General features: G+C 43.1%; 2 protein-coding genes across 2 annotated transcripts; one reads left to right on the forward strand and one right to left on the reverse strand.

Moving 5' to 3' along the window:
• Positions 1–889: 889 nt before the first annotated feature.
• Positions 890–20048, reverse strand: LOC139465931 (coatomer subunit alpha-like). Its single transcript, XM_071247934.1, has 31 exons — positions 19873–20048; positions 19620–19733; positions 19107–19180; positions 18217–18297; positions 17907–17983; positions 17385–17494; positions 16951–17166; positions 16260–16395; positions 15459–15541; positions 14734–14884; positions 14227–14293; positions 13596–13671; positions 12541–12623; positions 11882–12021; positions 11300–11385; positions 10195–10333; positions 9666–9828; positions 9058–9204; positions 8398–8587; positions 7790–7885; positions 7282–7491; positions 6686–6778; positions 6101–6213; positions 5517–5588; positions 4645–4713; positions 4177–4313; positions 3616–3802; positions 3314–3424; positions 2788–2949; positions 2127–2321; positions 890–1789 (listed from the first exon to the last, which is right to left on the reverse strand). The coding sequence occupies exons 1-31, from the start codon at positions 19910–19912 to the stop codon at positions 1730–1732; spliced, it is 3678 nt and encodes a 1225-aa protein (XP_071104035.1). The 5' UTR covers positions 19913–20048; the 3' UTR covers positions 890–1729.
• Positions 20049–26980: 6932 nt separating this feature from the next.
• On the forward strand, positions 26981–27571 carry LOC139465574 (uncharacterized). The gene has a single exon (XM_071247286.1). The coding sequence runs from the start codon at positions 26981–26983 to the stop codon at positions 27569–27571; it is 591 nt and encodes a 196-aa protein (XP_071103387.1).
• The last annotated feature ends 215 nt before the right edge of the window (positions 27572–27786 follow it).

Consider the following 27786-nt stretch of genomic DNA (forward strand, 5'->3'; position numbering starts at 1 on the left):
TGGCTTAGACCACTGTGGCTGGCCGCACTCGCTTAGACCACGGTGGCTGGCTGCACTCCCTTAGACCACGGTGGCTGCCTGCACTCGCTTAGACCAACAAGGGTTGCTGGCCGCACTCGCTTAGACCACGGTGGCTGGCCGCACTGGCTTAGACCACGGTGGCTGGCTGCACTCGCTTAGACCACTGTGGCTGGCGGCACTGACTTACACCACATTGGTGTCACTTCAACCACTGTGCCCCTTGACTCATGTCCACTTGGGTTATTCCACTACCTATGTAATGCTAGCAAGCTACTTAAATGTAGCTATAGTCATCTGAAAAAAATCAGGTGTTCATTAACTTCTTTTGAGTAGTATACATCAAGCAGCAGGGATAGTGTGTGAAGTCACTATGAGACAGATCCTGCTTCATATATCCGTGAAGATCTGGGGTAGAATAGGTCTTCAGCAACCCATGCTTGTCTTAAGAGGCGACTAACGGGATTAGGTGGTCAGGGTCGCTGACTTGGTTGATGTATGTAATCATAACCCAATTGCGTGGATCAATGCTCATACTGTCAATCACTGGATCGTCTGGTCCAGACACGATTATTTACAGACCGTCGTCAAATAGCTGGAATAATGCTGAGTGCGGCGTTAAACAAACAAAATCCTCTTGTGTCTGATATGACCGCCATTTTGAAGACAGGTTATTCTGTGCTTAACATAAACTAGGTGTACACTTACTTGAACTCAAGCAGAATCTGAACAGGAATCACAGATTCCACCAGCTTATGTCGGGATGAAACTGGATCTAATATAGATTCCTGTCACATACTGACCTGAGACCAGCCGAGTGTGTGCCACTGGCAGCCCAAATGTCTCAACACTATTACAAAAGTAAAACGGATCTTTTTAAGTATGGCATTTATTCCCACATAACAAAGTCGTCAACATTCATGATGAAATATATATAAATAGTAGTTTATCATAAGTGAAATAACTATATTGTTTCCTGTGAAGACAGGTGACCAACACTGACTTCTACTTCAAGGCCGACCACGGTCTCATGTTAGCTAGCTGCTGTTATCAGTTTTATCCTTAATGTCAACTGTGGGTCCCATTCTTGGTTAATTGCTACCATCAATAAGAAAGTTGGATGAATGTGTCAATTAATCTACTTCAAAGACAAAGATGGCATTCTTAACAGCATGTAACATCCAATATAAAACATATCCAATTGTCAGTTTTTGAAGAAGGCAAAGTGATAACAGTCAGTGGAGAGGGGGTAACCTGAGCTGTTTTCCATGACACTCACGGTCGGTCTTCAAGCAATTCATCCTTTTTGGGGGTTTCCCCTGAAAATGTTAATGTAATATGCATTCAAAATACACAACGTCCATCAAATCTGCTGAAAAATTACACTTTTCTATACAGAACATGGGAAATGAAGAAAGTCCTCGGAACAACATGTGAGTGTTGATAATTAATTCTCCCAATATTTTCAATACATGTCGGCCTCAGTGTTGGAATGTCCATTCAAGGAGAATCACATCAAGCTGGGACATGCAGCTGACAGCAACACTGAAGACGTCAGTAGCGGCAGTTCACATCATCTGCAGCACAGCGATCACAGTGAGGTGACACTTCAACACATATTGTCTCTACCACATTCAGTAGGCAATGGTCACAGCCTGGACAGTTGGTCGTCTACCGGAACTGAATGGTCACAGCTCGGACAGTTGGTCGTCTAACGGAACTGAATGGGGCTTATTCTCAGTCCTATACAGTCTTTGCCGATCTCAGTCACCTTCAAGGGAATAATAGTAACATCAGCATGATGGTATCCTTGATTGTATGCTTAATGATTATAAATCTTACATGAAAATACTACATCAGGCAATCTAATATGAAATATTGTCAAATCATTGAGAAATTATTTCCTGAAGATTTATTTAAAAAACGATAACATTTATACTTTAGAGGAAGCATTTTAAAAAAAAGATGACCTTATAAATGTATGAACAGTGAAATGATGAAAATACATAATTTTTTATTATCATGAAATAATCTGATCTCCCATCCTTCCATCCACGTCCCTGCCAACTACAGCTACCACGCTGCAACATCCCCAACACCAGACTGACCTGTGTGACACTGCAGACTTGACCCTTGAACTCCGGCATGTAGCAGGCTCCACTGAGAGGACACTTGACGACAGGCTTGCCTCTGTAGATAGGGACGAAGGTGGCCCCACAGATGTCGAAGGGGTTGTGCTGGTCGTACTTCAACTCGTGCTCATCTACAGGGTTCTTCTCACATGCAGCCAGGATCTTCCGGGTCTGCAGCATGACAACAACATGACATCTACTACTCTCAATAACATGACATTACTACTCTCAACAACATGACAACTATTACTGCACTCAACATGACAACTATTACTGCTCTCAACATGACAACTATTACTGCTCTCAACATGACAACTATTACTTCACTCAACATGACAACTATTACTGCTCTCAACATGACAACTATTACTGCTCTCAACATGACAACTATTAATGCTCTCAACATGACAACTATTACTGCTCTCAATATGACAACTATTACTGCTCTCAACAAGAAAACAAATGCTATCTGTCCTCCACAATTTCACCCCTATGTATTCCCTGCAGTAAACACAAAATTGTTTATGCATGCAGGGTTAAAATAGAGTGCACATCCTGTGCACTTGCCCCCAAGTAACCAGTGTGCTGTGTATCACACAGATCCTACAACAGTGTCTGGCAACGGTATGGGACTCACCTGGGTTGCAACATCGGGTTTGGGTCCGAGTTCCAGGAGACGCCGAGCAAATGATGCAGCTGTTTTGTAGTTCTTGAGTTTGAAGAAGAGATTGAGCGCCGTCCTGAGTGTGAGGATGAGGTGGACCGGCTGGAGGCTGCAGTGGGTGAAGTAGGCTGCCATCTGTACAACACCAAACACGTTATAGTTTCAAGTGGTCTGCACTACAAATAACTACTGAGTTACCTCCCTTTGTGAAGTTGACATTCCACAAGATATTGTATGCCATACATTTCTCTGAATAAGAATAATCTCACGGTTATGGCATTGAAGTGGATGTGTGAATGTAGTTTGACAAGTTTAAGCCATATCACAACCTGCAAATAATTGTGTGGAACAGACAAACCAACTGACAATAGGTTTGGAAATGACATTTGAATTGGGACATTGTGGACAGCTGGCCCTCTTTCGGAAGGGGAAACCTATACTGCCCTCGCATTCAGTTTTGGCAAGACACTAGATGAGGTCACCGAGAGATCGGACTCACCTCACAGATCCGCTTCTGTTCCTCAAGGTTGGACTTCGGCATCTCCTTCCTCTTCGCCTCGAGGGACAGGCCTACGATGTACTCACGGCAGATCTCGATAAGCTGCTGGGCCTGAAAATATCCATAAAATTCAAGCAACAATTCACAAACAGATAAAAATACATGAAACAGAAGGTCTCTTAAATCCGACTGATTGATTATCTGATGATACGCTACTCAGATAACCGACCCCTCCAATATGAGCCCATCTGTACCCATCCACTGTCAGACATACACCACCGTGTGCACCTCTAGTCACCTACCTCAGCAATCTCCTGTTTGTTGTCCACAACCAGCAGTGGCACACTGAGGAGGATCGAGCGGAACTTCTCACAAGCGTCGGCAAACTTCCCGGTGGTCGTGAGCTGGTAGGCGGCCTGGAGCTGCTGCACCAGCATGTTCAGCCTCAGCCCCACGGCGGGGACACCGTTCCGAGCTCCAGACTCCTTCCTGAACAAAGTAATCCATCAGAATCATTACTATACATCACATAAGACCCACGAAGATCTGGGTTAGAATTGGTCTTCAGCAACCCATGCTGAGGCGACTTACGGGATCGGGTGGTCGGGCTTGCTGACTTGGTTGATGCATGTCATCGTATCCCAATTGCGTAGATCAATGCTCATGATATCAATAACTGTATTGTCTGGTCCAGGCACGATATTAACAGACCGCAGTCATATAGCTGGAATAATGCTGAGCGTGGCATTAAACAACAACAAAGAAACATGTTCATAAAGTATCGAGGTGGTACCTCAAACTCTACTTTGAGCACAACAGATTTCATCCTGACTTTAACTTAGATGATGTTCTTCAACACGTACCAGTTTCGGTGTGGGTAGCTGAAGAGAGGTGGAATAGATGGCAGCCCAAGGTATGCTGTTCGTGAACGGGCGTACGTCTGCAGGAACAGCTGCTTGTAGCGGTCGAAGTTGACCACGCCCACCTGGTCATGGAGCAGCTGTGGGGAGACATGCAACAGTGAGAGATGGGGACAAGGAAAGCTTTTACCTATCTCACAGCTTCATGTTTCAGGGATGTTGTTGTCAAAACAAAAAAACACTTTTACATGATTCTGCTAATGCATTTGCAAAAGTAAAAATCTTCAAATGCTGATTCTCCATGTATTCTTTTTGAGAAAATCTATTCAAATCATCCTTACTTCATCCCTATATCACCAACAAGAGATTAAATACAAAAATGTTTTGGCCTGGCTTGAATACATTGTGATATGACTCCTCAAAAACAATAAAATATAATGTGTGGACATTTGTCTGCACTGAACGGCTTACCCTCATGGCTGTCTCGAAGGACCCGGCCAGCAGATGGTCCACTGGCAGCTGGGAATTGTTGCACCACACCTGAGGGAGGGAAAGCACACATTGAAACGCAGGCACTTCTTTCAGGACTTGTCTCCGTGAGGGAGTGAGTGAGTATGGTTTTATGCCACTTTTGGCACAGTTGGAGAAATTAGAGATGGGCCTCGTGTATCGATGTGGGGAATCCTGATGAACCATCTCTTTAACTCAAGTACCCATCAAACTTGTACAATACCATCACTACTGTACCACGTAACCAGTGTATAGTTTATCAGTTATCTTGTACTTGTGTGGAGAGTATCGAACAGTCTCCATGTGAGTGAGTGAGTATGGTTTTACACCGCTTTTAGCAATCTTCCAGTAATATCATGGCGGGGGATACACATTGTACCCATGTCGGGAATCGAACCCTGGTCTTCAGTGTGACGAACGAAAGCTTTTACCACTAGGCTACCCTAGGCTACCCGACCACCCCGTCTCCATGTGAAAGTCTTAACAGTAGTAAATAGCATGTGAAACAACACAAATATGCAGATGTCAAAGTTCAATAATAGCTGCCAACTTTCACAAACTACAATTAGAATTTTGTTACAATCTTCTGATCGGGACACTAAAGCCGGACAAAATGAATTGTCTATACAGTACAATACAGCCATGTGATTTTGAAAATCAGTTCATAATTTTGGTACTTACTATACACTTAGTTTCTGTTTTGACTACAATACTTCCAATAATGTGAACTGAGTGTCTCGAGTGGACGGGTACCACGCTATGAACAGACTTCATACCAGTCCATAAATAAGACACACAGACGGTGTAAGGCTAAATAACGACCCACTCTTTACCTGTGTCTGACTGGTACCCTTGGTCGGGGGGACGAAGTAGCCTTCCTCTCCTGATGGGGTGGGGCCGACATCCTGCAATACAGAGTTCACATGGAAACAAGCAGAATAGTGCCATGGTGTTTGAACAATTATTATTATTATTATTATTATTATTATTATTACATATACCACAGGTATCCAGGTACTTGTATCTGCTCAAATGCCATTTTATTTGTTCCCTGACCAGTGCAATCCAGTTATCATTCTCAACTCCCTGGGGAGTATACAATAATCCATTCATAAAACCCTAATCCTAATCAGCCTAAGTTTATACAGGTCACTGGCTAATACAAAATTGATGACAAGTGGGTCAAATGAAAAACTAGTGTAACTTGACAACAAAGGGAGGCAACTCTGGTCAGCATCTGGGACCTGACTTTCAATATCCTGATATTATGTCATGATGACAGCAAGCATTAGAGTGAGATTACATCTGAACTGCTGAAATTTGACTCGCAGCATTTAACCATGTAGAGAATCAAAGTCGGACTTTGAACATGACAAGCTAACAATCTACTGTGCTGGTGCACAGACAGAGAACTCACCAGATCGGGTGGCAGATCCAGGTCGTCGTCACCAACATCCCAGCCACCACCTTCCCCTTCACCACCAACAAGATCCTCATCATCAAACCCTCCGCCAGCTCCGAATCCTCCCTCTGCAAACATGTTACATCCACTGTTACTAAGCCGGGGCACTGAGCGGACACTAACATGAAATTGCTGAAGAGGATGTAACGACATGGTTCATGCAGAATTCCTCTTATTTCACTAAAGTGAGTGAATGAGTGAGTGAGTGGATATTGTTTTCTGCCACTTTTAGCAAATTTCCAGCAATACGTCAGGGGACACCAGAAATAGGCTTCACACATTGTACCCATGTTGGGAATTGAACCGGGGTCTTCGGTGTGACGAGCAAACACTTTAACCTCTAGGCTACCCGGCCACCCCTTATTTACCCAAACTGAAGCTGAACAAGTCAATGGCTCCCAGCATCAAAATACTTAGTTAATGCCTGAAGATTACACTCAAGTGTCTAGCAATGTGTGTATCAGCGATTGCAACAACTCGCCAACCTATAACTTGGACGGAGTGTTACTGTACAAGTGGTTCAGCTCCAGGGCGACGTACCTTCATCCAACACCAGCTCTGCATCTTCTCCCCATCCTTCTCCAGCTCCGTCCTCGATGTCAGCTGCTGCTGCAGCCAGACCTGATGGTTTGCCTGAATCACAAAGAACAGGACGTGTCACACAGAACAGGACGTGTCACACAAAACAGGACGTGTCACACAGAACAGGACGTGTCACACAGAACAGTGAGTTCTACACTGCTTTTAGCAATATTCCTCCATTACACCATTGGGTTGGGGGGAAAGAGGATCACCCAAAACTGGCTTCACACATCGTACTCAAGTGGGATTCGAACTCAGATCTTCGGCAAATGCCCTTACCATTAGGCTACTCCAATGCCCCTACAGAACTGGGCTTGTCACACAAACTATCTCATGTCAGGAACATAGCATGGTGGGAAAATATGGAATTAGGATGATAACATTTACCCCATGTATTCTGAAGCGTGTTGCGCAGAGTATTTATTTTACCATACACAGTGTAAGATTTAAAGTGTTGAATGTGTCGTTACATCCTTGTATCATGTATCACCTCGGTACAGCCGAGTCTCTGACATAGCTAAAGACTTGATGTTGAAGAATAGTCCAGTAAATACCTCGGGATGCCATTGCTCCCTCAAAGAATCCTTTGGACACAGTCAGTAGTGGCCAGTTGCTCTCCTGTTGCATGATGGGAGGTGGGGGCTGGAGGAGCCTGGCGCTGGGGTACAGGTCAGGGACACGATCGTTCTCGCCAAAACTCTCCTTGATGAGCTCCGCCTCCTCGGACATGCCGTGGGTCTCGGCAGTCAGGTAGGCCAGCGACTCTGTAACACAAGACAGACTGATGACTCAGATAGGGATAGAAGTAGCCACAATATCACATCAGTCACACATATCCAAACATTGCAAAAGGTTTGCTAAGTATGTGAAATGTTTAGCTAAGTTATCTCCCCTTGTTGCCCACATCACCACCATGGACGCTAGGTGTTACAGAAACTAAATACTTCTCTTTAGGTTGAAGTAGCTTGGAGCAGATATGCAGGTATTTAGGTCATAGTGCATCAGATGAGGCAGGTCTCAGATCTCCACTGTGGCCACAGAGACTAAACACTGAACACTCACTCTGTCCCACTCCCTTGAGGATCCGGACTCTCTCGTTCACGTCTCCTAGCAACAGAGCTGTCTGGAAGTGTCCACTTGTGTCCTTGCGAATCTCAGCTGAAAGAGGAAAGAAGATTATAATACTCTTACAGCCAACCTTGCATATACAGGTTTTCTATAGGAATTTTCTGACTTGAGCCCTTTATGTGAAAATTTCAAATATGCCAGAGGCCTACACTTGCCCATACAGCACAATGTTAAAATGCCCCATTGTATTTGAAAATGTGGGCCTTATTCAAACTTAGGGGCTAAAAGCACAAGGCCCCACCCTAGAATTATCCCTGCATCTCGTCCAGTCATGGATCTATGACGTCACAGGTGATGCCTTCATGAGCATTGGTTCTCACAGCATACCCGTATGTTTATTTGTGCATCTAACCAATCTAATATCTCTTGAATATGAGTAAGTCTTCATATATTAACCAACATGTATGGTATTCACGTTTCTTTTGGCATTGAGAACAGCTGGAATATTTCCACCGGAGTGTGGCGTTTGACAACATACAACCAATCTTATTTGCTGTCAGTAATAACGAATGTCACCTATTTTCAATTTCTCAATTGCTTACCAATCTTCATCATCTTGCGCAGCTTGTCCAGGTTGCCAGTGATGAGGTAAAGGAAGGAGAGCTTGTCGAAGTTCTTGGTTCGCTGGTATGCCATCTCCACCACCTGATGATTGCCCTGCAACAGGGCGGCCTCGCCCAGTTTCTCCCAGCAGATGGGGTCGTCAAGTGCACGGGCAGCCTCCAGGGCGATCTGCCAACATTCAGTCACTCAGTCAGTCGGGGAGGTGAAATGGGGCTTAGCATTACGTTCAAGATTATTGAGCTGGTATAACGACGTGCAAGCACATGTATGAGTGTTTGGCTGCTTGTACTAGTCAGGAGTAATGCTGGTTTTATAGTGCTAACCCGTTGAGATACCATGCCGTAGTTTAACATGGATACCCCACACAGACACAGTATACTGACTTTGAGTGCCAAACAGGTTAACATCAGTATGATGCAGACAGATGCAGTCTAGGGAGTGAGTGTCACATCTGAATGAGGGAGTAAAGCCCGTACTTGCGAAGGTTGTAGATATTTACCACATTCAGGAAACCCTCAAGCACAGGAATCATCATCAGCAATCAGGGTCAACTGAGAAGCTCACCCTCTCAAGACGTAGACTGTTAAAAAAAACACATTCCTGAAACGGCTCCTTGTACAGACATGAATAGGACTTACTTCAATGTTGCCACACTCCAGGGCCAGGCCAAATCGAGTCTTCTCATCCTTAACAAAGTGCAGAGCGACCTCGGGGTAGCCCTTCTTCTGGAGGTAGGAGATGATAGACTGACCCACCAGTTTGGCATTGCGCACCATGTGCAACACCTGGACAACAGAACAAGTCACGTTACAAGAGAATAACACTGTGACACTTACAGCCAAACTGTAAAACTGTACAAGATCACAACCGTTGCTGTTTTGTTTTGTTTGTTTGTTGTTTAACGCCGCACTCAGCACTATTCCACTATATGACGGCGGTCTGTAAATAATCAAGTCTGGACCAGACAATCCAGTGATTGACATCATGAGCATCGATCCACACAATTGGGATCGATGACATGTATCAACCACCTGATCCCATTAGTCGCCTTTTACGACACGCATTGTTGCCTTTTACGGCAAGCATGGGTTGCTGAAGACCTATTCTACCCTGGAATCTTCACGGGTCCACAACCGTTGCTAAACAGAACATAACAAAGATTACAACCAAACAGTAATGAAACCTGCAGTTGATATTTGTTTTTCCTGTCTGTTTTCAGGAGAAATATCAAAATCATAAAACTGACCTCTTCGTATTTCCTGTTGACGAGAGCCAGTTTGAACTTGAACTCTGTGGGGTCGACCTGCAGCACTCGTGGACGAGACTCTCGGTCCAGACAGTAGACGTTGTTGCCCTTGATGCGGGTGATGTATATCGGCAGGTCCAGGGTGCGAATGATGCCGTGGTCTCTGCAGAGGGGGCAGATCAGTGAACACGAGGGTAGCATGATGGTGGCATGAACCAAACATACAACAACTACAGACCTCAATACGTAGAGAAAGCTAATGAACATAGATTAACACTTTAAACACACACACTCATGAAGCCAATGAAGTCTTCAGATTTGAAAGAGGATGGTGGGGTAGTCTAGTGGTTAAAGCATTCGCTTGTCACGGCGAAGACAGGCATGACCCACATGGGTACAATGTGTGAAGCCCATCTCAGGGGTCCCATGCAGTGATATTGCTAAAAGTGGCAAAAAATAATATTCACTCCCTCACTCACTCACTCACTCACTCTCTCTGATTTCAAGCTGACATCACATGTTGACCTACCCATTGGTGAGTGCGTATTTGATGTGGTTGCTGGTGGTGTAGACGAAGACACCGCTCTCATCCCAGGCTCCACTCTTGACACGGATATTCTCGTGTATCGTGCACAGATTCTCCAGCTTCCGGTTGCAGATGGAGATCACTGAAATTGACACAACAATATTCACTATGTTACAGTGTCTGAAACTCTGCAGAGTAAACTGAGAGCCTTTTGGCCAGCACATTCAAAAACCTACTCTTGCATTATAAATTACAAAACACAGCCAGTCAACCAGAAGCTCTACTGCTATCACACCCAGTTCCAAGAGACTGTGTGGAGATGAAGCCTACATTTATCAGGAAATTATCAGCTTGTAAAACATCTTTGCGACTCCATGTCAGACACCATGTGAAAGGTCTAAGTTATGTTTATCACACTACTTACATAATGCTTGATAAATAATTACTTAAATAAATTGCAGGCGGGAAGGGCCTGCTGAAATTTAAAACTATCAGCCTGAGAACAAATCTGTCAGCCTCGGGCCTATAGGCCGATGTCTATTTCGAACATCGCTATGTTATATCTATGACAGCATAATTAAACACATGTAGCAAGACACTTACTGTCTATCCTGAAATCCCCATAGTAAAATCTGATCAACAGTGCATTCAGAATAAAGTGAAGGACCAATTCAAACACATGATCAGCGGATTCTGGCACGACTAAGGAAGGTAACTCTGCACTGCAAATAGTTGCACCTTTCCCACATGGCGCATAGAGCATGAGGGTTGTCTATGTTGCTAATCAAACGGCTACATCAAAGTGTCTGCACATGACATCATGATTATTTATTTAACTTTCATACTGTACTGAAGAACATTCCATCTATACGATGGCAGCCTGTTGACTTCATGAGCATCGATCCACACAATTGGGATGTTATGACATGTATCACCGTAGTCAGCGAGCCAGACCAACCGATCCTGATATTACGACAAGCATAGTCGCCTTTTATGGCAAGCATGGGTTGCTGAAGACCTATTTTACCCCGGATCTTCACGGGTGGTATGCCATTGTGAGGGAAGTCAACATGGGTACTACTGTGTGGATGAAAGTGCCCGAACCTACCGTGCTTGCTGAACAGGGCCACTGTGGACATGTCATTAGCCCACACGACGTACTTCACCTTGGAGATCTTCTGTGTGGCCAGGGTTCTGAAGTATAACACATCATACATAAACTCAGGCAGACCAAACAAGCTACAAGAAGCAGTTTCAACACAGGCACATGAACCTTATACTGGTCTGTGGTGCTGACTGATAAACTCACAGACTGCAGTATTACAGATATGTCATGGCAGCTCCCACTGTAACTGGGCCTGGGCCGGACAGACAGACAGACAGTGAGAGCAGCGTACTTTGTTCCCTCTTCATTGAGACAATCGCATGAATGGAATACAAACTACTAGTTTATAGCACACTTTATCGAATCTGAATCTTTACATCCATAAATGTAGCTCTGGAAGCAAGTATTAATTTATCATAATCAGTTTTCTCCTCACTATGGGGTTGCCAGGGCACTTCTGCTCATCAGATGGAATAATTGCTTTTACAATTAGCAATGTTTCAATCAAATCATTTTGAATGTCACAATCAATTCACTAACCGATTATCCAATCCATCACTACACCACGACCGGTACTGAACTCACCTCTTCTGCTGCACGTCAAAGAGTGTGACAGAGTCATTGTCCTTGAGTAGCAGACAGCCTGTGCCAGCGTAGAAGATGTCCTCACAGTTGGGGGCCTGAACCTTCTTGGTGATCTCGTTCTTCAGATTCTTGATGATGATCTGCAACACCAACATGCAAAAACTGTTAACTGTCGTCTGTATGAAGATTAGATTGCCAAGAAGACCAATTGAAATTGGGATTATTTTCCTGCACCACTTACAGAATATTTCCATACAACATTGCCGTAATTTTAAATCACAGCCTGTATGAATTTTCTGACAAAAACACTTATATTTGTTCACAATGTGACATACTCCTACTTTCATACGGAGACATAACTTGATTATCCAATGTCACATGTTTTGCAACTGTTCCATGGTAATATTTATTTGAATACCATTTCAATTTTTTCCTCTCCTGCTTCATATCATACTGTAATAACCAGGAGTGACGTACAATTGTTTTTGTGGTTTGGGTGGTGTCTTAGCCATTTTTAAATGATGATCAATGTCACTTGCAAATAGGACATGGAGGTTCGGAATGGATGAAAATAAAAGGGTGATTGTTAACTTATTTCTATGTGTATACATGGTGTATTTCAACATCTACGTCTACTACAACATGTCTGTATGTCTCACCGAATGTGTTCTGTCGAGAACAGCGAATCTGTTCCGTGCCACCCACACAGCTGTCAGACCAGATGACCGCTTCCCTTCTGGGGCTGAAAGATGGAGTATTGCATAAATGATGTCATAATTTACAGTACTCAACAGCTACATATCGCTCACAGAAAAGATGCATAAATGTTTGAATACTTAATTAAAAGTTAATTTGGAAAGAAATTCTGCCAGCAATTATTACTTATATGTAACCAACCATGAGATATGGGACCTTATGGAGGGAAAAATCAGATTTTGACATTTCATAATATTCTAAATCAACAGCATCTTTCAGAACACAAAAATACCATTCAGTTCATATTTATTACAGAGAACCATGATATCACTATCTTCACTGAAGTAAGTTGACGTCAAACATCTTTATGCAGTCATAGCACAATTGTATCCTAGCAGGTCACATACAGTGTTGTAATCCTCATCTATAAAAAGCACAGGGTCTTGTGTCAACAACACAAGGTAACATTCAGACAATAGACTACATCCACAGCCTGTAACACCATAGAGACAAGTGTATACATACACTAGGGGTGAAACTATACAGTAATGTCATGGTATGATACGTATCATGATACAAAGGCCATGATACAATACACATAGCCATATGACTATAAATATTAGAGAGCAGGTTCAAAAGTAAAAGCTTGCTGTAGACACTTGTTCGTTGAAGTTATTTTTAGTAACAAACTTAATTACACAGTTTGCGATTTCTGACTGACGAAAATGCCGGGGTTGGGGGGGGGGGGGGTCAATAAACAAGCAGTGATGTATTTCAGCAAGTGTAGCATCTTGTACTGATACTGAAAAAGAGGTTTTGTGTACCATATCTGCACATTAAAACTCCAGATGCACTGTGCGCCTATGTATCGTTACACCTCTACTCTACACAAGCCAAAGCAGTTTCTGAGAGGCTGATATTGTACTTTATCATAAACATGATTGAAAGAAGAAAAAGGTGTTCCTATTTGAGGGAAAAGTCAACCCAGTTTTGATCATGTCCTTTTATTAATACTTACAATCTGGGTTCTGAGAGTCCGAATCCTTGGGAATGGCGTACAAGTCGTATGTCGAGTTCTCAACGTTACTGGTTCTCTGAAAGTCAAAGTTGAATATTAGGAATAAGTGAGTGGGTTCGATAAAATGCCACTTGTCAAGGAGTTTCAGCTTGTTTGAGAATAGGCTTAAGTGATCAGGTCTTAAATGTCTACTGCAATGGTTAAACTCATGAGCACTGGTATGGCTGTGACCAACCAACAAACATAATCTGGGAAAACATGGATTTGAATCCTCGATCAAAGATTTCTGGCATTACTGTTGGAAGCAATTTGGGGGATTCATTGTAACCAGACCAAGCTACTTGTGTCCGATTAGGAATAAGCCATCTTCTCTACATCTACATCTTATCAACAGGACATACAGTGCAGCCTTGTGAAGAGGGGTTAAAATTGGTCTTCAGCAACTCATGCTTGTCGTAAGAGAAGGCTAACGGGATCAGGTGGTCAGGCTCTCAGACTTTGTCGATGCATGTCATTGTATGTGAGTTTGCTTGAAACTCTGATGTTGATTATTTACAAATCACTATCATATGGTGGAATCAATGAAATTGTGCAGAGTGCAACATAAACCAAGAAACAAACAAACACTTACTGTGCAGAGCAGAACACCATTTTCTGCGGGGTTGTACGACATGCTGTACACTGGAGTTCGGGAACCACTGCAACCAACATCATCTATCACACATCTAGCAGGGCAATACATCAGTTTGAACATCACAAGACATCACAAGACATCCCTAGTCATTATAACATCGTTATCGTGTCAGTATTCCCAGGGTGAGTGGTCATCTCCTACAGACCAGTGAGATGCAGACAACTGAGACAAATCTCACAGATGCATACTGAGGGTCAAGGTCAATCCAAGCCCTCACATTGATTAATGTAATGCAATCAATCAAAACCTATTACGGCATTGCATGTTACAAAACACTAAGGCCGACATCTTATGTTAACACTACCCTAGACTGTTTCAAGCTACTCAGACACCACATCTTTAAGTACAGATAAGAAGGTTGACAAATGGTTTGACTGTCCAGGTCAACTTAGTGATGAGAATGTGGGTAAATTACTTCATCAGTTCGTGAGTGAGCATACCTACCCTCTCAGCTGCATCACAGGGACGTCCTTGGATGTGGTGAAGTCCAGTTTGCGGAGGTATCGCTCCTTTACATAGTACAGGATGTTCTGATGAACAGCGTAGGCCGGGCGTTCTCTCTCCAGCTTGTAGATGATCATCCCGCTGTCATGTCCTGCATCACAGTCAGTCAAAGTAAACAAACAGCTTGAGAGAGTGAGTGGGGCGTAACGCTGGTGTATGTCGGACACAGTCAGCGTAATGTGGGCTGAGAACCCGAAATAATGCTGATTCTTGATGTTTACCACTTTCTTGACACACCAAGGAATCAAAATCAGAGTCAAGCTGGGATTCAAACAGAAACACAGTGAGCGGATTCTGGCCAACTGAGAACTCCCCACAGCCCACAGCGACTCTTTTGACTGGTCACATGACAGTTTGACATTTGTATGTTTTTCAAGAGATTGTGTGCTTGCTTGCATTCATCAAACATACAGCATTTTTCTTAAACATTGGTAACTATAAATGACATTTACTTACGAAAGTTTTTATCACAAGCACTTGTGTATGGAGCAAGCTCCAAAAACATTGATAAACTAGTAAGACTAATAAAAAGGGCCGCTGAAGAACAAAGAAACCATTTCTATGGAAGGGCCTTGTGCAAACCCCTTAGCGAAATGGTGGGAGGTATCCGGTATATTGTAATTTGGCCAACACATACCATGACAAACATACTAGACACAACTGACCTGCAGCGAACAGGTTGAGAGTGGGATGTGCCGACATCACCCAGAACCGGTCATGCTCCCGGCGGAAAGTCTGGACACCAGTTCTTGCAACAGAAACACATTTATCCATCAGCCACAGGAAGCAACATACCACAGAACACATAATGTCCTCCACTTGCCAAGGAGGAAGTCCGAAGAGGGAAAAAAGTACATGGCTCTTAACATACATATTTGCTGTAGTTAATAAAGTATGTAATGTTGAATTCTTTATTCAGTACAGTACAGACCACAGACCCTTTGTACAAAATGTATGGCAAATTTATGGCAACAGTTACAATGATAAAATATGTATTCTCTCTTCTTTAATTTATTGTGTTAATAGTAAGAAACTCAGGAGGTGAGTGAGTGAGTGAGTGAGTGAGTGAGTGAGTGAGTGAGTTTAATTCCGCTTTTAACAGTATTCCAGTTATATCACAGAGTGTCAGCTTAATGTGGGAGGAAAGCCCGAAGTGATGCAGGTCTCAGATGTTTACCACTTCGGTGAAACCCACGAGCACAGGTATGGTGCTGACAAACCTAGAAACATAATCAGAGCGAACCGGGATTCAAACCCACAATCATAGGTTTCTAGCGTACCCAAGGGACGCAGTTCTGCACAGCAAATCGCGGCGCCTTAGACGACTGGGCCACCCGTGCCCCCCTCAGGAGGTGAAAGTAACTTATCTTTGAAAGGGACTTAGAAGTGATACACATGAGGAAGAGACTTTATAGATATCAACTTCTTTATTATGAGCAACACAACGTGAATCTTTTGTTCCCTACCTCTTGCTCATGTCCCACACTCGAATACTCTTGTCCTCGGAGTTGCTGAGAATCAGCTCCTGTCGGGGGTGGAACAACACGCAGGACACGTTGTTGTAGTGACCACGGCAAGTGTCCACTTCCCACGCCTTGGAATCTGAACAGAAAACATCTAGTTACAAAAACTAGAAATCAAAGAATTTATATACTTGGAATAATGTCTGTTTTCAAAAGTATAGTCTGCATGTCAAACCACAACGGCTTATGAAACAGGGCGTACTTCATCAATCCGATGTAAAACGGCTTATGAAACAGGGTGTGCTTCACCAATCTGATGTAAAACGGTTTATGAAACAGGGTGTGCTTCATCAATCACATGTAAAACTGCCTATAAAACAGGATGTGCTTCATCAATCACATGTAAAACGGCCTATAAAACAGGGTCTGCTTTGTTAATCTGATTGAAAAGAGAGTCTGAACTCAATCATCAAAGTTTGAGGGGTTCCCGAGATTCCAATATAATAGAAGGTATTAAGGACACCAGGACCTCCCTTAAATCAAACACTGTCAAATTATTAACCAAACATTTTCAAACATGCATAACATTACTGATAATGTATATGGAGTGACAGGGACACCCTCCTTTTGTATATCTGTGTTGCAGAATGTGGCTAAGCAACTACCAGTAATGTTTGCCTCTAATTGTCCTCACCATTCATTCTCCAGAGCTTGATCTGCCTGTCATCGGCCCCCGACACAATGAGGGGCAGGGTCGGATGGAAGGCCGCCCAGTTGACCCCACGGTCATGGCCCTCCAGGACATGTTTCACGATGGCATCAGATGTTCCGAACAAGTCGGTCTGACCTGGGTTGCGAATTCGCTCTTCTATTCCACCAGGTCCTGGAGATACATTCTTCTTACGAAGTCCTAGGAAACAGAAGACACACTTTAAACTAAAGGCTCCAGTGTCTTAATACGATTTGTGAAGGTAACCTTGATCAAGTTTAATTTTTTATTTTAAATTTCCTTTCTGATACCACATGTTAGCATTTATAGTTCCATTACAATTGATAATTTCGTCATTAGTCAATACCTTGAACAATATTTATTACTGAAAAGTGATTCTCCATCACTCGTGCACCTACCGGAGATATCCCAGACCCTGACAGTCTGGTCCAGGGATGCCGACACCACCATGTCCTCTGAGCAGTGGAACTGTGCACACATCACATAGTGACTGTGACCTGTCAATACTCTGTAACACACCAATACAGGATCACCACCTTATGCATGGTAACACTCATAGGTAACACCGGGGAATAGTATTTGATGCCGGGATTAAAACCAAACATTAAATATCCATGACAAAAATATGACCTAGCTATCGATTATAACCTTTGGAAAACCAAAAATGTTCAGCATTACATCATATCCTAACTGTTTTGTTCGTTTGTTGTTCAACACCTCACACAGCAACATTCCAGCTATATGGTCAGTAAATAATTGAGTCTGGATCAGACAATCCAGTGACTGACATCATGAGCACTAATATACGCAATTGGGATACAATGACAACCACATCAGCAAGACGGCCACCTGATCCTGTTAGTCGCCTTGCTATAGATCAAATTAACTTTGAACACAAATATTATTGGTGCCAAACTTACGAAACACAATTCCTAGACTGCCAGTTCCAAATGCGAATCGTCTGATCATCTGACGAACTAAGGATCCATGGGTACTCCTGAAATTCACATACAACCATAAAGGATTTTGCATTTACTGATCAATGAATCAACACAAAACCAGCTCACAATTACATATTACAACAGATATATCAATACCATAAAAAGTTCACAATGTGCAGCATATTTGTTTTGAACATGAGTAACCACCATGCTGACAAATCATGTTACATTATTTTATCTATAACTGAGCTGACAAAGCTTTGATAGGATTCACGGTCTTGCAGCTTACATGGTGAAACACGGTTGTCCTGATGTAGTCCAGATGCCCCAGCAGCGTGAACAAACAGCGCCTTTGTTTGTAGTTCCAAACCTGGAAGATGAACAGGAAAACAGTACTGACAAGCTGCTGACCAGGCTTACAAAGGCTATCTGTAACAATCATTTCGTGATGTTGTTCTATGATATTGAGCACCTTTAGAATTCAGCACCACTCTGTCATGAGGACAAGCTCTTCCTCATGACACTGAGAGAAGTAACCACTTTTTATGATAATCAACTTCGTGAACTTCGTGATTGTTAGCCCACCAAGCCAACTGGCCTAAGTGCAAACAGTTAAACCAAGTGCAAATGTACTTTTTAGTGTTGAACTTGAAGGAAATGGCATTCATCCTTTGGTATCTCTTCTACTAGGGCTATGACGGGTAACTCGGGTACTTGGGTCAGGTGGGTACTGAGTGATATATTGATTAATGTTAAAAATTATCTAAAACTCTATAGCTACACTAAAGGTCAGTAATGTTCCCATTTCTTTCTGACTATGCACTCATTCCATCTGACTTTTATATGTTTGAATAAAGATAAAACTTCATACAGTAAACTTCAGTGCATGCATGACCGAATTGTTTTACATGTGTATCTAAATACGTTTTGCCAGGGCTACGGTCAAACTTTTCCCAAACGGAGAGTTTGTACCTACCTCTTGATCATGTTGATATCTACAGTGGGTACACAGGTAGGGTCGGGTAATAGGGTGGTGGGTAACTGGGTAGTACATTTGGACTCTATTCCCTCTATTCTCTATTCTACTTCGAGAATGAGATTAACTTTAGCAATATGCATAAAATCACAGAAACATCATCTGAGAGTCCCTGTTATGCCCCTGATGTATTCCTGCCCTACCTTGATCTTATAGTCATCACCACCAGACACGAACAGCGGCTGTTGGTTGTGGAAACAGATACCACGCACTGGACCTGTACATTGTTGAAATAATGAGCATAATTAAATAAAGGCCATTTTCATTGCAAAAGGGTTACATGAATATGATGGAAATAAATGGCAAGTAATAAACAATGGTAAAACTGCACAAAAATGTATGGTAAATACCTTTGGCAAAAGTTTTGTCAATTTTAAGCTTTATCTTTAGAAGCTTGCATTTGTGAAATACTGATCAACAAATATCATGTATAACAAGTCTTACATATTTACATACCATGCCCAGCTATGGGTGTTTGGTAATCTTATAAAACTATGAGACGCGCTGTGCTGTCATAGACATACATCTGTTCAATTTAATTATTCGTGAATAATAATGAAGCCAATAAGAGTGTGAGTACATGTGCTAATTATGTGCCTTTGAATGTCTATATTGGCAGCTGGAGCAAACGAATTCAATATCTTGTTATTACGTACCATCGTGTTCATCAAACTTGTCAATCAAAGTACACATTCGATAATCCCAAAGTTGGATGACTCCATTGTGCAGACTTGCCAAAATCCATGGCCTCTTCGGGTGAAAGGAGAGACCTAGAATATAAAATATATTCTCATAAAACAGCAATGATTACGTTTCAGATTATGAATCCAGTATAGTACAGAATAGGCCTAATGTTGACAAGTCGGAGTTGACTGTTGACAAGACACCGGTTACGTTTCAAGAACTTACCTTTCACTCTTGCCGACTTAGTTTCAAATTTTGTCAACATTTTGCCTAAATCATAGAAAGAATTCTTGACCCTAACGGGGTTTCAGTACTGCCTTTACTCGACAGATCGTTCACACTTAGATATGTATTTCTCTGCAACGAAAGAGCCAGCGTGGAAGTAAGATGTCTTCCGGACACGTAGCCGACAATAAGCCAGTGTAACGGGTTCTCTGATTGGCTGAATGAACAATCTGGGGAGTATTTATTAATAACTACTGTATACAACTGCTATAACTCATGTAACGTTTCATTTGCCCCACATCCTCCCCAAACCCTAAAAATAAATTTATACTTATATCACAATAAGTAGCTGACCAAAATAAAGTCAATATTAGCAAACCTCAAGGGGCCCCTTTTGCATGGGGCCATATTCTCCCTCACTGTATACCAAAATGAGGTTCTGTTAGGGTGTTTAGCTAAAGCGTGTAAGAGAATGTCGTCCTTGATATAGCATACTGTCAGTTTTCTACCTATTTACTACGTATTATGAATAATCGAACCTACGACGTATGTATATATAACCAGTAATTCATAGATGTTAGCCCAATGGTGTCTAGGTTTAAAACACCGCCCTATCAGAACCCCTGCGAATGCTTTGATAAACAGTAGTCCAAATTACAGAAGCGTGAGCTTCGTGTTCATTGATGTTGGTTTTTTTTCTAATATCAGTTATTAACTATGAAGAAATGATGCTGACACGCCGTGATATAACTGAAACATTGTTCAAAGTGGCGTTAAACCCAACTTACTCACTCACTGTCAGCAAGTCTCGTTTTTTTATGTTCATTATTTTAGTCCTACGGCTCAGAGTATAGCTTGTAAGCATGGGAGGAACAAAAGTAAATTATATGAAACATTTTACATATGGATAATTAATTACCAATCACTATATCAGATATATACCACAAGGCGCTACAAAGTAGTTCAGTTATCTCCCTTTGACTGTTAAGATTGTACACGCGTAATAAACTCATATTGCACTTGTACGCGACTCCACAGTCATGTTCGACCTATATCCTTCTGTATAAGCTACAGGTACATCCGGTTATCATGTTTCGTGTACACAGCTGGGATAAGCATTTGATGATAAAATTGTGTGAAACTATTTTATCCATTAAGTTATATGCACAATGACGTATATTTAAGAAAACGAGATTTCATCACTTGTGAACAGCTGTCCATAAAATATCTCCCTTTAACTGTCACCAGGCAGTATTTAACAAAGGTGTCCATATTATATTGATGGATGGTTGCTACCGATGACACAACCTCGTCTGGCTGTTGTTTATACAATTGACATGCAGTAATAAAGGGCACTTTATCCCCAATTTGATACACGTAGATTTCCATGACAAAATTTACACATCCGGTTTTACTGGTCTACTCCACTCCCCCTCCCTGTTTCAACCGCCAGCTTAAAGTTTCCGCATCTGAATCTTCACAGAACAACTCTTAAGTTTTTACTTGCAAAGGTGAGTAAATATTATTTTCTGGTTCTAGAATGGATTTAACCTCACTGCAATAGCGGTTTGTCCAGTAAGTGGAATCTCATTTTTGTTTACAATGTCCATACTATGACAGTTTGAGACGTAATGTTTACCTTATTATTTTTAAACATATGTAACTTTTGATAAATTTGTAACACTCTGTACATCTAGAACCCCATGCATAATTAATGTTTTAGCTTAATTTATATTTCTTGCCTTTAAAAAGCGTAAAATAATTCTCATTGGCGCTGAAATTGCGCAATTCTGATACCATGTATTGTATAATGAGCTGGTGGCCCCCTTACTGGAATAAAGCTCTCCCTCATCACCAGTCCAGGTTTGTCTCCAGAAGCCCTGTAATCTTTGTTCACAGATTCCGATGGACTGAGAAGCACCTCCTTGTTCTCGCCAAACTGAGCCAAATCTCAAATAATTTAACAATTTCTCTTCACATGTCGCCCGGGTAAATCTGCCTACTTATTCCAAATAATTGGACATTAAATAATAGCTTTTGGATACCTGGTAGAGGGCATATGCAATAATTTCATCCAGTATTTTATAACTTTACGCATGTAAGAATCGTGAAATAGAAATCTTCCCTGTTCACCGTAAAACGCTGCTTGGTTTGTGTTTGAACTGACACAACAGTTTTGGTAAGAATTTAATATTTACATGTTCAACACTCTCAAAACAAAAACTTCTACCCATAACATAGCACCGGGTCAACCATTCTATCAAACAGAATTTGTACATTGTCGTTCACAGAATAGCGAGGGGCATGACAAGGCCATGGTTGCCGGATCGATGGTGATCTGTGGTTACCAAATACGTTGCCGCAGCAACAGCAATGGGTTTCAGCGCCGGGAATTTAAGGGTAACGGTGCCTTTCCAAATAATGTATGCTGGGGTGTCATCAACGGTGCCTGTCACCGACCAGCCTGTAGGTATCCACACACGTGTGGGAAGTGTGGAACACCGCCCATCTGCTTTCGGGGCACAGGACCTCGCGATCGTCTGGTCCAACACTACTCTACAACAAGCAACATCCACCCCGGAAGTACAGGCCACCAGCGCCAGCTCCAGTCAAGCTAAGTAATTCCTCCTGTATCTGCTACCTTATACCAGTGTAAATACGTTTCGTGCATTAAATTTTCTGAAGGTTTTCAATCTGGTCTTCGCCTAGGTTATCAGGGACCCTGTCTGTTTAGATCTGCGTGTAACTTGTCGTTGGTCAGAGAGCCTGCGTCGCAATCCATAGTCAAGGTCACCTTGGACAAAGAGACTATGTTGATGGGATTGCTGGGCCCTACTACGACCAACCCTTCGAAGATTTGCACGTGTCGCCGATTGCTTGGTCCCCAAGAAGCAAGACACCACATACGCCGATAGGCCCGTTGAGGATACCTAATGTTGGGTTTAACGCCACCTTGACCATCATCTTTCCTTCCTTTGACGTCCTACAGCATGGCCAAGCACCTCAGTTAGAAAATTTGACATTAAGTCAGCTTTCAGGATAATTCCCGTACATTCGACGGACTTCAAACGACTGGGCATCAATTTCCAGGGTTTCTATTATTTTGACAAATGTTTGCCCTTTGGCTGTGCAAATTCATGTTCAATCTTTGAAAAGTTTCTTTCTATAGTGATGCATGCAGCAGGACCCTCCATACGGCCAATTTATGCACTATTTGGACGATTTTCTGATAGGGGGTAAGTCAGGCACAGCTGAATATGACCAAACCCTGCCTGTTTGTCTCAACCTTTTGAATCAGCTTGGTGTTCCTGTAGCTCCCGCGAAAACAGTGGCACTCACTACCTTTAATATACCTTTCTGTTCATTTTAACCATACACCTGTCACCAGATATCAATTTCAGGAAGTCTTGAAAAAGCCCTCACTCATTGTGGCGTTGATACTTCTGAGTTCTCACTTTCTTTTCGGATAGGCGCCGTTACATCCGCGTCAGCAAATTGCTTGAACCAGGAAGTAATTCAACAGTCGGGTAGATAGGGTTCAGATTGCTTTAAATCATGTATTCGCCTTCCGCATTAGTTCATAGCTTAGCCATATTTTCATTTCTACCCCCTTTTAATTCCTTCGCGGTGCAGTATGAAGTGGGATCACGTCACTGAAGATCCGGGTTAGAATAGGTCTTCCGCAACCCATGCTTGTATTTTTTATGGCGACTATGCTTGTCGTAAGAGGCGACTAACGGGATCAGGTTGATGCGTGTCATTGTATCCCAATTGCGTGGATGGATGCTCATGATGACAATCACTGGATTGTCTGGTCGAGACACGATTATTTACAGGCCGCCGTCATATAGCTGGAATATTGACGAGTGCGGCGTTAAACAAGAAACAAACATGCATTGCAAGGGCCGTACAGTTTCTCTCCCGGCAAGACATGATATTCCAGCTGATTGTCTGGGGCTGGGGAGAGGTGACCGGATGTGGGAGGAATATTTAACTATGAGGTGGAATCAGAGATGACGACACGGAAACACCCAAGAGCGATGGACAGTCATCCACCTCGAATCCAACAACCTGGTCTCGGACAAAATAAACTCGCTTTGTCTACAGATCTGCACGTCCCTTCTCCTGATATACGGATGATGTAGTCGACCCAATCATCTGGTGCAACACGCTGCCTAGGAGGCACTGGATGGGGCGCGTGTTTAATCCGCCATCGACAAGGCCAGGTCGACCATACACCTGCGTGTCGGAAACAGAGTGCACGTGGTGCTCAGGGGTATACCGATAAATCCCATGTGGATATATATATATATAGTGATATGTACATTTGGGATGGTGTCCGTCTCTCCAGTGCAGGTCAGCGGCTCTTTGTCCACCACCTAGTGCCAGCTGCCAAGTTACTAAAATATGTTCCGCTTTTGGCAGGATAGGGTCTTTACATGCAGTTTGGTTTTAGGTCTGGGTGGGCAATGCACGTTCGTGTTTGAGCATGGAACTTGTGGGACAATCAATGTATGCTACCTTTGCGATTTCATTTCCATCTCCAAATTTATAATCTTGATCTTCAGTGGGAACCTCCCACCCCTTTGCTTTTCGGCGGCTGGGAATCCACATCTTTGGCTGGATTGTCTGCCCGGTTTTCAGCGGGATATATTATTTTCTTGTCATCGCTATTCCTGCTGGCGAAACTACTAACCCATCACTGCTGGTGGTAACTCCAGTTGTCCATTGAACTACCCTTGCCTAATTACCCACAAGTCCTGCCTCACCTAGTCCTTTAACCAGACATATTCTACTCTTGATTATTCGGCCTGTCGGGGCAATATGTTGTCCTTCCAGGACGGTTCGGGGAGGGTGTGTGTCAATAAATATGAATGCAGATAGTTCGTCCCAGCCTATTCTGATCTATATCGGTATGCAAATATATAGATCGTCCCAGTCTACTCTGTGCAGTGGCCAGTGCATAGTGATATAAATATGTGTGTGTTCGGAAATAATGCATTCTGTGCACACTTCCGCGTTGCTAACAGTATTATATCTCCTCATAAAAGGAGCGGGGGTTCTTCCTGGTTCGGCTGTTGCTATACTTGATGTTTGTGTTGATTTACGGTTAATGAATTCAAGTTTAGTAAGACGATTACTTTGTGCTCCTGGTATATAGACTGAGTATATTGTGGTCCAGTGGCGCTGCTCGTCTCGACTTACACATCACCCCATATCCTCTCTACCTATTACAGGTACTCAAGCTCATGGGTTTGTAAGAAAATGATCAACGCCAAACTTTCATACGTATAAATTCTGTGATTCCGGGTTAGAATTGGGTCCCCCAGCAACTCATACTGATTGTGGGCGGGGGTCCTCCAGCAACTCATACTGGTTGTGGGTGGGGTCCCCGAGCAACTCATACTGGTTGTTGGCGGGGTCCTCCAGCAACTCATACTGGCTGTGGGCAGGGTCAACCAGCAACTCATACTGGTTGTTGGCGGAGTCGTCCAGCAACTCATACTGGTTGTGGGCGGGGTCAACCAGCAACTCATACTGGTTGTGGGCGGGTTCTCCAGCAACTCATACTGGTTGTGGGCGGGGTCAACCAGCAACTCATACTGGTTGTGGGCGGGTTCTCCAGCTACTCATACTGGTTGTGGGCGGGTTCTCCAGCAACTCATTCTGGCTGTGGGCGGTGGGGAAGCCTCGTGGTTTAAGCGTTCTCTCGTCACACCGAGCACCCAGGTTCGCCTCACCACATGAATACAATGTGTGAAGCCTATTTCTGGTATCCCCCGCTGTGATATTGCTGGAATATTGCTAAAAGCGGCGTAAAACCATACTCACTCGCTCATTATACTGGTCGTAAGAGGTAATTTATGAAAAAGGGTCAGGTTCGATTGACAGCGTGTCACCGTTCCTAATTTTGCACCTCTGTACATATGTGTGTATATTTGCATGTGTGTAATCATGCATACGTGGGTATACTTGTCACGTGGACGCGTTTACTTACACGTGTATAATTACACCAGGAACAAATTTGCTTTGGCTCGAGCAGGTGCAAACGTAAATTTATGTGTTGTAACGTGAACGTTTATGCCAAAGTCAGAGGATGGTCTAATTGATATATCTGTTGATTTGCCAACACCAAACAAATTGTCAGCAGTTCTGTATCCTGAAAATGACACCATTCAGTGTACAGCAATGCCAGACTTTCATTTGGACATTCAGAGCTGGGCGGACTGTGTTTTCTTTCTATTTCAAGGAGTTAAACAATCGTGAACAGATAAAATCAAAGACACGTTGCTTTATGCGAAGATTTCTGCAAAGTAACTATCTTCTCATTCGACTTTGATTGGAAAACAAGCTTTACATGTTGAATGTCGGGAACAGACTGATGAGTATGTGTGCCTTTCACCATTTACATACTTTATTTACACACATGAGTAAATCTTCACGTGAACACATAATAAATGTACATATACACACGTGTGTTTAGTTACATATGTGGAACATTAGTTACGGGTTTGAATGTTGTGCATATGAACGGAGTATTCGACGACTGGGCCACCCGTGTTTGAGTTTTCCGAGTGCACGATCAGCAATCAGTCGTTTCATTGAGTCAGAGAATAGCAGAAAGAAACAGGTGTGACGCGTTTAGAGTCTAAACATGTTTAGGGTTGTGTTTAACAGCTAGACGTGGGAAATACCCGTAACCACATGTACACCTACAGACTGTCTCACAATCACTGAACCATATTATTTTTCCTTCCGCCCAGTCCGTTCTGTAATGCAAAGCTCTAAGTGAAGCAAGTCTAGATTTCTTTCACGCTCTGAATCTCCCATCTCATATTGGAGTTATATGTTTCTATCAAAATTATATTTTTTCAGAGACTAAACGTTAGGCTACGACACCTACACCCACACCAAACTCCACACCCCTTGAAATTAATTGTATGGGTAATTTCAAAAAGGGGAGATTTCTGTATGTTGATTTCTTAAGAATTAATTTGGGCGTATAGGAGTTTGGGGGGTCTATCGAAGTAACCAAACATACTTTCACAGACAGGTTCTGTTTCTAGTATGACACATATCTTATCAGCCATACAGCCACGACACATCCATGAACACAACACTTGTAAAACCTCGGTGGGATACGAATCTGCAGCCTCTTGATTTTAGGCCCGTCACGCTACCCACGGTTCTACGGAGACTGTCTCTACCACACGTGCTACGGAGACTGTCGCTACCACACGTGCTCCGGAAACCGTCGCTACCACCCGTGCTCCAGAAACCGTCGCTACCACCCGTGCTACGGAGACCGTCGCTACCACCCGTGCTACGGAGACCGTCGCTTCCACCCGTGCTACGGAGACTGTCGCTACCAAGCGCGTGCTACGGAGACTGTCGATACCACGCGCGCGTGCTACGGAGACCGTCGCTACCACCCGTTCTCCGGAGACCGTCGCTACCAGCCGTGCTACGGAGACTGTCTCTACCACCCGTGCTACAGAGACTGTCGCTACCACCCGTGCTACGGAGACTGTCTCTACCATCCGTGCTACGGAGACTGTCTCTACCACCCGTGCTACGGAGACTGTCTCTACCACCCGTGCTACGGAGACTGTCTCTACCACCCGTGCTACGGAGACTGTCGCTACCACCCGTGCTACGGAGACTGTCTCTACCACCCGTGTTACGGAGACTGCTGTAATATTGCTGAAAGCGGCGTAAAACTATACTCACTCACTTACTCATCATTATTGTGAGGAACCAATTTTGTTGAAAATTGAATACGCTCTCTAATCACAAATTGTAACTTCCTGCAGTCATACGTGTCCACTATTGCAAGAGTCTTGCAGTCATAAACAAACTTACAAGCTTCATTGATTCTAACCGTTCCTAGCTATATTCGATGTGTTCCAGTGT

This window comes from Haliotis cracherodii, unplaced genomic scaffold (assembly GCF_022045235.1).
Source record: "Haliotis cracherodii isolate W230 unplaced genomic scaffold, xgHalCrac1.p SCAF_18, whole genome shotgun sequence".
NCBI classification, from domain to species: domain Eukaryota; kingdom Metazoa; phylum Mollusca; class Gastropoda; order Lepetellida; family Haliotidae; genus Haliotis; species Haliotis cracherodii.

What these genes read in the sequence shown, in the direction of transcription:
- LOC139465931 (XM_071247934.1), bottom strand. Translation starts at nt 19,912, where the DNA reads ATGTTGACAAAATTTGAAACTAAGTCGGCAAGAGTGAAAG. An exon ending in CAGTCTAGGAATTGTGTTTC is followed by an intron (nt 17,495 to 17,906) that starts GTAAGTTTGGCA and finishes GGTGTGTTACAG; the next exon opens with AGTATTGACAGGTCACAGTC. An exon ending in CAGGGTCTGGGATATCTCCG is followed by an intron (nt 17,167 to 17,384) that starts GTAGGTGCACGA and finishes TCTGTTTCCTAG; the next exon opens with GACTTCGTAAGAAGAATGTA.
- LOC139465574 (XM_071247286.1), top strand. Translation starts at nt 26,981, where the DNA reads ATGAACACAACACTTGTAAAACCTCGGTGGGATACGAATCTGCAGCCT.